Here is a 12,410-nt window from a genome sequence, read left to right as displayed (position 1 = left end):
AATCCAAACCACCAACAATAACCTTTGCTGGAGAGGTTGTAGGGTAAGGGGTACTCTCATCCATTGCTGGTAGGAATGCACACTTGTGCAACCACTTTGGAAAGCAGTGTGGTGGTTTCTCAGGAAATTCGGGATCAACCTACCCCAGGACCCAGCAATTCCACTATTGGGAATCTACCCAAGAGATGCCCAATCATACTACAAAAGAATTTGCTCAATTATGTTCATAGCAGCATTATTTGTAATACCCAGATCCTGGAAACAACCTAGATGCCCTTCAGTGGAAGAATGGATGAAGAAACTGTGGAATATATACATGGTAGAATACTACTCAGCGGTAAAAAAAACAATGACTTCTTGAATTTTGCATGCAAATGGATGGAAATAGAAAACACTATTCTGAGTGAGATAACCCAGACCCAAAAAGATGAACATGGGATGTACTCACTCATAATCGGTTTCTAGCCTTAATTAAAGGACATCGAGCCTATAATTTGGGATCCTTGAGAAGATAATAAGAAGGTGAACCCAAAATAAAAGGATATAGTAATCCTCCTGGATATTGGAAGTAGACATGATCGCCAGGCAAGAATTGGGAACTTGAGGGTGGGGCGAGACGCGGCCAAGGTAAGATGGGGAGAGAAAAGCATGAAGGGGAGAATGGGGGGAGCTCGGAGGAATGGGATGCTTGGGATACAGGAAGGGTGGATATGGGAGCAGGGAAGCATATATCTTAATTTTTGGGAGCCATCTGAGGGTTGTCAAGAGACTTGACCCTAGAGGGGTTCCCAGGTTTCTAGGGAGACACCCCCACTTAGTTCCTTGGGCAACTGAGGAGAGGGAGCCTGAAAAGGCCAGTTTCTATAGCCATACTGATGAATTTCTTGCATATCACCATAGACCCTCCACCTGGTGAGAGATGAAGAAAATGACTGAGCCCCACATTGGAGCACCGGACTGAGCTCCCAAGGTCCTGATGAAGAGCAGAAAGAGAGAGAACATGAGAAAGAAGGTCAGGACAGTGAGGGAACCTCCACCTGGCGATAGATGAAGAAAATGATTGAGCCCCACATTGGAGCACTGGACTGAGCTCCCAAGGTCCTGATGAGGAGCAGGAGAGAGAACATGAGAAAGAAAGTCAGGACCGTGAGGGGTGCGTTCACCCATGGAGACGGTGGGACAGAACTAATGGGAGATCACCAACTCCAGTTGGAATGGGACTGATGGAACCTGCGACCAAACCGGACTCTCTGAATGTGGCCGACAGTGGGGGCTGACTGAGAAGCAAAGGACAATGGCGCTGGGCTCTGATTCTTCTGCATGGACGGGCTCTCTGGGAGCCTTCTCAGCTTGGTCGATCACCTTCCTGGACCTGGGGGGAGTTGGAAGGACCTTGGTCTTAACATAGAGTAGGGAACCCTGATGGCTACTTGGCCTGGAGAGGGAGGGAGGGCGGTTATGGGTGGAGGGGAGCGGAGGGAAGTGGGAGGAGGAGGGGAGGAGATGGAAATTTTAAATATAAAAAAAAAACATGAAAAAAATTCAAACCAAAAAAAAATTTTTTTGTTGAGGTGCAGATGACACTAGAAGGTATAGTTTGGGGAAGCTGAAAACTGAATTTTAGGGATATCATTTTTGAAAGACCTATTTGATTGTTAGGGCAACTATAGAGTAGGTGACTTGATATAGTTGTCTGTTATTCAGAGTAATAATCTGGACTCATCAAAAAAGGATAGAATTTTAATGAAGGCTCAAATAAAGTTATCAGGATGTGGTTAGAAACAAAGTTACAAAGACTGACATTTGTATGTTTATAACACTGTATTTGTTCTTAGGAGAACAACACCATATTTGCTGTTCTTAGTAGAATAATACCATATTCTTAGGAGAAGTTTTAATTCTGTATGTTACAATAATTATTCATTTGTTAGCTCTTCCAATTACAACCTCAATTTTGCTTCTTATATTCTGATTATGTCAATAGCATTCATGATTTCATTTTCTTTGATCTTGACAACATGTAGTGTCAGAGTTTTGTGGTCCTTACCTGCCCTCATTGCAACAGGCTCCCACACTTAATTTCTGCTTCCTTGAGCCCTTCCTTCAAACCAGTTATGTGTACTGCTGTCAGTTCCAGCTTTCTAAAGCAAATACAAGAAATCTTATTCCTCTCTCAAAAAAAATTATATAATTTTACAAATTTTAATTTCCTCCCCTCTTCCCATTTCCCTTCCCCGTCCTCCCTCCCCCTCCCTCTCTCCCTCCCTCTCCAGTTCAAGGAGCAGTCAGGGTTCCCTGCCCTGTGGGAAGTCCAAGTTCCTCCCTCATTCATCCAGGTCTAGGAAAGTGAGGATCCAAACAGACTGGTTCCCACAAAGCCAGTACATGCAGTAGAATCAAAACCCAGTGCCATTGTCCTTGGCTTCTCAGTCAGCCCTCCTTGTCAGCCACGTTCAGAGAGTCTGGTTTGATCACATGTTCCATCAGTCCCAGTCCACTTGGTCTTGGTGAGCTCCTATTAGATCAGTCCCATTGTCTCGGTGAATGGACACACACCTCACGGTCCTGACTTCCTTGTTCATGTTCTCCTTCCTTCTGCTCCTCATTTGGACCTTGGGAGCTCAGTCCAGTGCTCCAGTGTGGGTCTCTGTCTCAATCACCATCCAATGCCAGATAAAGGTTCAATGCTGATATGTAAGATAGTCATCAGTGTGGCTATAGTAAAGGGCCAGTTCAGGCCCCCTCTCCTCAGCTGCTCAAGGAGCAAGCTGGGGACATCTCCTAGGACACCTGGGACCCCTCTAGAGTCCAATCTCTTGCCTACCTTCAAATGACTCCCTTAATTAAGATATATACTTCCCTGATTCCATATCCACCCTTCCTCCATCCCAACTGTCGCATTCCCCCAAGTTCTCCCCATCTTCCCCTTCTCACTTCTCTCTCCCCATCTCCCCTTACCCCCATCCTACCCCCACCCCCACGCTCTCAATTTTTGCCTGGCAATCTTGTCTACTTCCAATATCCAGGAGGATAGCTACATGTTTTTCTTTGGGTTCACCTTCCTATCTAGATTCTCTAGGATCATGAAATATAGGCTCAATTAAATGGCTAGAATCCACTAATGAGTGAGTCCATACCATATTCATCTTTTTGGGTCTGGGTTACCTCACTCAGGATGGTGTTTTCTATTTCCATCCATTTGCATGCAAAATTCAAGATGTCATTGTTTTTTACTGCTGAGTAGTACTCTAATGCGTATGTATTCCATACTTTCCTTATCCATTCTTCCATTGAGGAGCATCTAGGTGATGGAGGACTCCCATTGGCTAATAAAGAAACTGCCTGGCCCACTTGATTGGCCAACCTTTAGGTGGGCGGAGTAGACAGAACAGGAAAAAGGAAGTGAGGTAGATGGTTCAAAGAATTGCCCTACCTCTCCTCTCTGGGACAGTTGCCATGACTCTCCTCAGTGAGCCAGATGCAATGGAGCCAGCCGCCAGTTCAGACATGCTGAATCTTTGCCGGTAAGACACCATTCGTGGTGTTACAAAGATTATTAGATATGGGTTAGTCAAGATGTGAGTAAGAGGCTGGAAATAATGGACCAGGCAGTATTTAAAAGAATACAGTTTGTGTGTTGTTATTTTGGGGCATAAGCTAGCCAGGTGGCCGAGAGCTGGGCGGTGGGAAGCCGGCCCACAGCTCCTGGCTACATCTAGGTTGTTTTCAGGATCTGGGTATTACAAATAATGCTGCTATGAACATAGTTAAACAAATGCTTTTGTAGTATGATAGGGCATCTCTTGGGTATATTCCCAGGAGTGGTATTGCTGGATCCTGGGGTAGGTTGATCCCGAATTTCCTAAGAAACAGCCACACTGATTTCCAAAGTGGTTGCACTTTGGATTCCCACCAGCAATGGATGAGTGTGAGACAAGGTCTTAATATAGACCCACGGTTGGCACTATGCAGAACAGCCTGGCTTTGAACTCACAGGCATCTCTCTGCCTCAGACTAGCAAGTGCCGGGATTAAAGGCATGTGTTTCCATACCTCGGTCAAACGGATTTGAAATTTGATTTTGCCATGTTCCTTCTGAATTTGAATCAATAATTTTTAACATATATGTTGCGTATATTCTTAACAATGTTATTGATAACATCACACATATGTGAGATCAAAAAAATAATATACCAGAGTAGTGCATGTGGTTTTTACTGATATCTTCTTGATTTCAGTAATCTATCATATAAATTTAGTCATACAAACTTTACTCTTTTAGGTGCATTTTCATGTTTTATATCTCTAAAATAAAGTTCAATATCATCTCCATATGTGAAAACTATGAACAAAATTCTGTAACTTTTAACTCTATTTTTGCTTGGTTGATCTGAAATCCAGTATGTTATCATTTATAAATTGGAAAAATACAGACACATTATTGGTTTTGTTTTTTCTTAACTAGATTTATTTCAAAAAACTGCATAAATGATTTTTTGTTTTATTTCCTTAGTAAGTAATGAAAATGCAGTGGTTTTGACATTTCAGCATATGACAGGAAGAAACCAAATTTTATACACTTTTGCTATGTCCTTGCAATGCAGTGTTTTTCCATTTCAACACATTAAGAATGAAAATACATTACTAATTAGTTGGATTTATATGCTTCTTTTGTAGAATATCTTGAACAAACATGCTTTTCTCTGTGTGGTCATCATATTTTGGTGTGAAATATAAAGGACTCCATGTACATATTTGCTATACAATATTATAGAAATTTTGGCAACTTTAATACACAATTGGCAACAGAACATTCTAATAGAATCATGTATATCACAAAGGAAGGGTTATGCATGTGTCCTAAATATTTTCTTAAGCTAATATAATAAAAGGTAGACCCAAGCTGATGGCTTATGGCTGGTGGTTGAAATTTTGAACAGCCTAGTTCAAGAATGGCTCCAGGTCAGGCAATAGAAACTTTAGAGCAGGCTGATTCAAGGATGCAGATCAGTATAGTCCCACTCCTGAAGGCTGTATAGGAACTCAGGCTCCTGCTTTCTCTGGTTCCATGCTTCGTGAATTGAGAGGGTACCCTCCACCACAAGACCTTTAACCATGTTCTGCCTTGCTGAAGTTTGACAGTAGTGCAATTAAACAAGTGTGGTGAAACTTCTAAAGCTGGGAAACAAACTTATCTTCCTTACTATAGTCTAATATGTCAGGCATTTTGCACAATGGCAGAAGGCAGATGTCAAACAGATGTGAGAGAAAGCCTCCAAGATGGTAACATGGAAACTTTAAATTCTGCCAAGAAGAGATTGAACATTATATAGTCTGTTTTGCCTTGAGCAGAACATGTACCAAGAACAAGGGAAACAAAATGGGGTCCAAGAGGGTAAAACAACATCATTCTATGCACTAATAAACTGTGAAGAGACAGATAAGCCACAGAAATATTCAGTCTCTGAGTGGCTTTAAGAAGGAACCTTGTCTTGTTTGTCTGTCCATTTTTCTGTCTATAGTAATATTCCAAACCAACACTTGGTAAATGAGTATGAAATAAAGAAAAACTGAAGGATTACCAAGAACAATAGTCTAGAAACACAGAGACTCTCTGAAAGTCCTCCATCTGCTTGCAAGTTATTCTCTATGGAAATCAGCTACATACCTATATTTTTAAACTGTGTTTTGCTTAAACATAAAAACCTTATATATTCAGTCTATGGAATCAAGAATAAAACATTTAATATATAAAGGGAGCATATCAAGGTGAAATTGTTTTGGATTATAAATTTTTTAAGAAACATTTAATAATTAAAGGATATGTATCCAGATGAAACTGTGTTGGATCATAAATTTATCCAGGATAAGTAATCCAAGTCATGTCGTTCCTTCCTGCCTCTTGTAGCATTCGTTTCAATTGTGCCTGCACATTAGCCAGTTTCTCCCTATCTAAACTGTCCTGGATTTGCCATCTCCCATAGCAATGCACAGGGATAGGATAAATCACGTGTTTAAGCTCCATCAAGGGTGTTAAGTGCTCAAGGAGTCTCATAAGGATGGACATACTAAGTGGATTAGAGAAAAAGTTGAGCACTCGGAGTTGTGAACAGTGACTTAGTGCTGGGATGAGACCAGAAAATACAGAATCTGTTAAAAGGCAGTGATTAAATTCCAGATGCTGCAAGGTGCCAGAGACATAATGCAAGAGGTTATAAAAGGGCTCACAATCTTCCCAGCACATTGGATTGTAGCTGATATTCAGCAGCTTTAAATGGTTGGCTTGAGGGCAGTCAGCAAGAAACTTGAAATCGTTGTAAGAAAGTTCACAGAATGTTAGATGTAAGAAATCCAAACTGGTTGGTAGGTCTCTGCAGGGAGAAAACAGAAAAGGATTTCTGAAAAATGAGGACTAAAAGAGGGGAATTATATCTGTGAATCTAGAACAAACTGTTTTGCACATCAGCAGCAAATGATGTGAGCTTTCACACACTTAATAGACCTGCGGGTCTGTGAGAGATACTTTACCACTCTGGAAAATAATATTTTAACCTTGATAATATGTATAACATATTATAAAGTTGAGTGAAAAACTTAATGAAAAATAGTATCTACTTAGGAATTACAACATAATCAAAGGGGGAGCTAGTTCACCTGCTCAGAAGAGAGCGGACAGAAGGGAGCTCCCTTTGGCCAGTCCATAAATGCCAGCGGTTGTAGGAATTCCTACTGCAAGTAGCCTTTAAGTTACCCGCACACTTGGGTGTGGCCTCTTAGACTATTTATGCCATGTAAAGCAAGCATCCGCCCTCTTTTCAGGCTGTGGGATTCCATTGCTGTTCTCTGTTCCAACAGAGGATTTTGATCTGTGAGTCTACCCCTAAGTAAATAACTCTCTATTGTACTCATTTCTGAGTTAGCATGGGGATTCTTTTAAGTGTCCTTCTTCAGACAGCCTCTACAATCATGGTTTGAACCTTAGAGATTTTTCTCATGATGTGACATTACCATTTATGGGTGTTATGAATCTGTGCACCTGTGCCAGAACATAAAGTCTTTCAATTCCCCCTTTTTATCTCTCAATGGCCAGAGGATGGCTGCATTTTTCTTTTGACATTCATGTTTCTGGAATGAGCACAGTGCCTACACATGCTCACCTGACTATGCTTTTTGTAACCCCATTTTTCTATTTAATTACAGAAAGATACCATTCCATGGCTGTTTTAAAACTCCCAGCATTGTCCATACTGAGGCAGAAGGAGAAAGGGTTATGGAAACCTTAAGACTATCTAAGAATAATTTCTCTATTCTTAAAAGCAGGCTACTATTGGAAACCCTGTATCTACCCCATACCCTTACCTCAGGACAGTTTCAAGATGATCTCTGAGGTCGAAAGAATCAAAGTTGAGTTCATTAAGATGGTCCATAAACCTAAGGTGTGAGACAAAATTCTGGAAGACTTTCCCATTCAAAGAGCTACAAGTGACTTTAGACAGACAAAGTCTTCTCAGGTGCACCACCTGAGCAAGGAGGTGAGTAATCTCACTCAGAGAACCCTTAAATACTGACAGGTTATCAAGGCATTTGAGATCTAAACGTTTCAGAGTGTTTTTATTATAAGCACCCAATTTCTCGATTTCCAAATCTCGGCAGCACAAGTGCAAAGAACCTGAACTCTGTTCCACTTTATTCAGAAGCAGAGCCAAATATTCACGTTCTCTTAAGATATTACCACTTCTGAGGGAAACATTCACTATTATTTCCGTATCCTGATTATGGGCCTGAACCTCAGGTTCTGAACTTGCAAAACTCTGCTGGGCTCCCATCTTCAAGATGGCGTGCTCAGAGTGAGCACAGGAGAACAAGCATGCAGGTGACTTAGTATTGATCGTTGGGCAGATGATCTTGCAGTCAGAATCCTCCCTTAAATCTAGGACCCTCAGTTTAGTGTTCCTGTAGGGAAAAGAGAACACAGACCACTATGAGGTAGAAACATTAATATAACCAAGTAACATCAATGACAACATGTAGTGACAAAATCATCTTTGTTTTTCTTTTAGTCATTCCATACATTGGCTAGCAGCAAGACTTTGTTATGCAAATACCATATCCTTTACTGTTTTCTATAATCAATTAATGCTTATAATGTCTTGGAATTCATTTATGAATCAGTAGCATTACTCACCTCTACTACAAAATTAGAGCCCTCTGTAAGACATCAGAATTTTTAAGATAACCTCAACTGATGAACCAATCCCCTAACATCCTTACATTAATTTTCTGCATTCATTATTAGTTAATTTTGGGAGATTATCTGGTCCTCTCTTGCAACAGGTTCCAGGATAATGTTTTGTTCTCTTAAAATATACGTATTATACACATTACTATTGAAAAGCTGAGTTCTTGGCAGTAACACCTGTAGACCATCAATCAGGTCTTTCAGTTCCCTGTATTTCTTGTATGCTTAATTTTCTAATATGGAGACAAAACAGGGTCGAGTCTTTACTGTTTCTGTCAGTGTCTTTTTTTGCCCATTTATTGAGGAGACAGCAGTGAGGAACAGAAAAAATTATCACTGAACAGCACACATTATTTTTCTTTTATTCACCACCAATCCTCAGCAGTCATGTCTTTTTTCTATGAAATAATAACACCATAATGAAAATCTGTCAACAGTGCCCTCAATCACATACATTCCATATCCAATATTGTAAGACACTTGTTTTCAGAGTGACCTCAGGTTTTGGACTAACAGTCCCACATTCTTTATCACTATGTGCACATATTACCTTTCAAAGAGTAGCAGGCTGTGGTGTAACCTCCTGTGTCTTAACATGTTTCTATTATACAGTCTTACCTAGAACATGAGTTCTCGACAGGTGTGAACTGAAGACATTTCACCATGGTTGTCAGGAGTTCACGATGGGGTCCCTGCACACTTAATGTGCCGATATGGAGACAGGTAAAGGGCCAAACCTTCACCATTGCCGTCACTATATTCTTATGTACACCCTTAAATGCAGCGGAGAGTAGTGGAACAAAAAGTTCCCTTGGGATCTCCTCGAGAGCATGAATAGCTGCAGATTCATTACTTAGGAGATGATGTATAGCAAGATCCAGGAGTGTGTTTGGTTTCTTGTTGTCCATCTTAATGAACCTGCATAAGAGTGAGAAACACTTAGAAAACTTGACAGATATGCATAGAGTCTTCTTTGCAACAAATGTTGGCACTATAGATAACTATTCGTAGAATAAATAAATGGTAAAACAGCCACTTCTAGATAGCTCTAATTATAGGCAGAATAAATTGGTTTTTGAGTGTGTTAAGGTCTATTTGTAAATGAATAAACACATAACAAACCCCTTTACATTTTTATTAACAGATAAATATGTGTATGTGAATAGAAATTAGAAGTAGGTGAGCAGAAGTCACTTTTGGTCACCTAGCCATCACAAAAGAAATGGTAAATCTATACAAAAGTGACAGCATCATCAATGTCTTGGAAACAGAAAATGCAAAGACATCAAATTAACTGTGATTAAAGGAGAAAAATGGCATTATAGCCTCTGACTATAGTTATATTTAGTTTGATCTACCAAATAAAGCTTATCTGAACATCTAAGAGAAGCCAACCACTGGAGAGCTCTTAACTGTATGAAATCTTCAGACTGAAAAGAGTGTGAGTTTCTGTCTCATCCTGCCTTATATTCCTCTCTAGCATTGGTATTAGAGGCATGTGCTGCCACTGCCTGGCCTCTATGGATAACTAGTGAGGCTTCTGGGATTGAAGGTGTGTGCCACTACTACCTGGCCTGTATGAGTGACAACTGTGGCTAGCATTGCACTCTGATCTTCAGCCAAGCTTTATTTGTTAAATCTTCAGCAAAACATCACTACACATGACTTGCCAAATTTAGTCACCTCTATGACATGTGAAGACACACCAATTTTAAATGATATACATGAAAGGAGAAATAAAACTTTACAGCCACAGCCACTTATATATTTCTAAAGAACCCAAAAAAACCCAAACATTGAGGAAAACTGTTTCAACAAATGGATCTGGTAAAATTGGTTAACTAAATCTAAATGGATGATTATTTATTCCTGTCCCTCACACCTCCCAAACTAATTCAAAATAGATCAAAGATCCTAATGTATGGTGGGACACATTGAAATCTCTGTAACAAAACATGAGGAAAACATTTGAAGATATAACTATACCACAACATTTCTGGAAACAGACATTGAAAATAGCTCAGAAAATAAGAATTGATGAGTGAAATTGCATGAAATAAACAACTTTCTGCAAAGCAAAGGAAATAAGTAACTGTGAAGAGGCAGACATCAGAATGGCAATGATGCTTTCCCATTATACATCTTACATGTTTAATATCTACACTCTATAAAGAACTCAAAATTTAATCACCAAATAAAGGAATCACCAAATAAAAATAAAAAATGCATTGGGCAGTTCTCATAGGAATACAAATGGCCAGTACATGGGTTCTGCATGTGAACCATTGCTATTAAATATGTGTTCATCAAAAGCATACTGAACTCATACCTTCTCTAGTCAGAGAGGGGAAAGTCAAGAAAACAAAGAACAAATGCTGAGGTGAATGTAGGGAAAGGAACAGCTACATTTTGATGCTGAGAATTTCAAGAAGACAAATATAACGTGTTTTCTCATAGTCAATTTTAAGCTTAAATACTTATTCACACACATATTTGTAATATGTAATATATATGATATACATATAATGGCTCCTTACTTATATTGACTTTATTACGTTCTTTTGTTCTTCACCTATCTTGCTTTTTCTACAATATTTTACTCCACCCAACAGTCCTCATTTCACTTTTATTACATATATATTATATGTAATGAAACATATATATATATATGTGTGTGTGTGTGTGTGTGTGTGTGTGTGTGTGTGTATGTGGATAAGTCCCATAACCAAATGCAGTATTGTGCACATAATAAATAAATTTTAAGTGAGACATATCCAAATTGACAGGGATTTGGGAAGTATCTCTAAGAATCTTCAAATACGTTGAGTTTTCAAAGTCCAGTGAAGATTGAAGAATTGTCCTACTAGAATTGACTTTGGAAAAATGATGACTCAATTCACTGAGGTATCTTGAATGGAATCTTAGATAACAATGACAATATTATTTGAATAAATCATCGAATTCAAATGAAATATGCAATTAACTTATCACTTCAGCAATGTTGATCTTTTTGGTAAGTTTTTAGCTACCTAATTATCTACGCTAGGCAAAGCTATGTGAACGTTTTCTTGTGTGCTTAAAATCATTTTATAATTTGAAGGATAATAATAGGCCATGTTCTGAGATACACAACTGTAATACCACCACTATAAATACAGAATCATGGATCATAAAGGTCAGTGAGCCGTTACATAGCAACAGTATCTGACAAAGTTCCAATGCATTTCTAAAGTTCCAGAGCTCATTATACTAAATGAAATCACACTCATCTATAACAGTTATGAAACAGGTACATGAGCATTTACTTGCTCTTCAGAAGTGAAAACCAAGTTAAAATTATTATTGTAGAAAGAAAAGCACATATCTACTCAGTTCAGTCCTTACAGTTTTAAAGGACTCGCATATAAAAGACATCTCAGCGCATTATCCCGGGTTGAAGAAAAATTCCAAATCCTCATACCAAAGCGTGGAAACGTCCCCAAGTCCTTCTCAGAAATATAAATCTTTGAAGAGGAGGAGGAAGGATACATGGAGAATATTAAAGAAAGTAGGAAATACCTAGTCACATAATTGAAGCTAGCACCATCTCAAGAGAAACCACTATCTCTCCCGAAACCGCCACCTTGAAAGAAGCACATGCCACACGCGATTGATTCAAAATAACTCACTGTTCATTCACGAAGATCATAGATTAATCCCTATGCCCTGGCCATTTAACTCCAGTTTAACTTATTTAATGAGACTACTGTAGTTTACCTATGCGTGAGGATCCGTTAAATCCTCGGATTTTCAATGTCCTCAACAGTAGCAGTCATTCATTCTTCATGACTTGTTCTCCGTCGTTGTTGTCGTGGGAACTCTAGAGGCTTCAGGGCAACTGCCACCAGCAACCGTTCCTTTTCCTATTTAAAGCAGCCACTGGAAAATTCTGATTGGCTCCTCAGAGGTCAGCTGAACGGTTTCTAGATCCTCGCGCTATACTATACCATGTGTCGCATTTTACAGCAGTTTCAGAGAATGTATCTACCTGCCTCCCAAGATATTCTTAAAAAACATTCCCTATTAAAAAATAAATCCATAAGTGAGACATAACCACTTCATGGCTACAGTCTTTACCAGGTCCAGTCTCAAACTCAGACAATGCACATTCAGAGTTAGTGGGCACAATAGCA

General features: G+C 39.3%; 1 protein-coding gene across 1 annotated transcript; it reads right to left on the bottom strand.

The window, feature by feature from the left end:
- Positions 1–5,856: 5,856 nt before the first annotated feature.
- Positions 5,857–9,149, bottom strand: LOC119804409 (melanoma antigen preferentially expressed in tumors-like). Its single transcript, XM_038315832.1, has 3 exons — positions 8,857–9,149; positions 7,359–7,952; positions 5,857–6,370 (listed from the first exon to the last, which is right to left on the bottom strand). The coding sequence occupies exons 1-3, from the start codon at positions 9,144–9,146 to the stop codon at positions 5,857–5,859; spliced, it is 1,398 nt and encodes a 465-aa protein (XP_038171760.1). The 5' UTR covers positions 9,147–9,149.
- Positions 9,150–12,410: the final 3,261 nt, after the last annotated feature.

Source organism: Arvicola amphibius, chromosome X (assembly GCF_903992535.2).
Source record: "Arvicola amphibius chromosome X, mArvAmp1.2, whole genome shotgun sequence".
Taxonomy (NCBI): domain Eukaryota; kingdom Metazoa; phylum Chordata; class Mammalia; order Rodentia; family Cricetidae; genus Arvicola; species Arvicola amphibius.
This window is presented reverse-complemented; position numbering and strand designations above follow the sequence as displayed.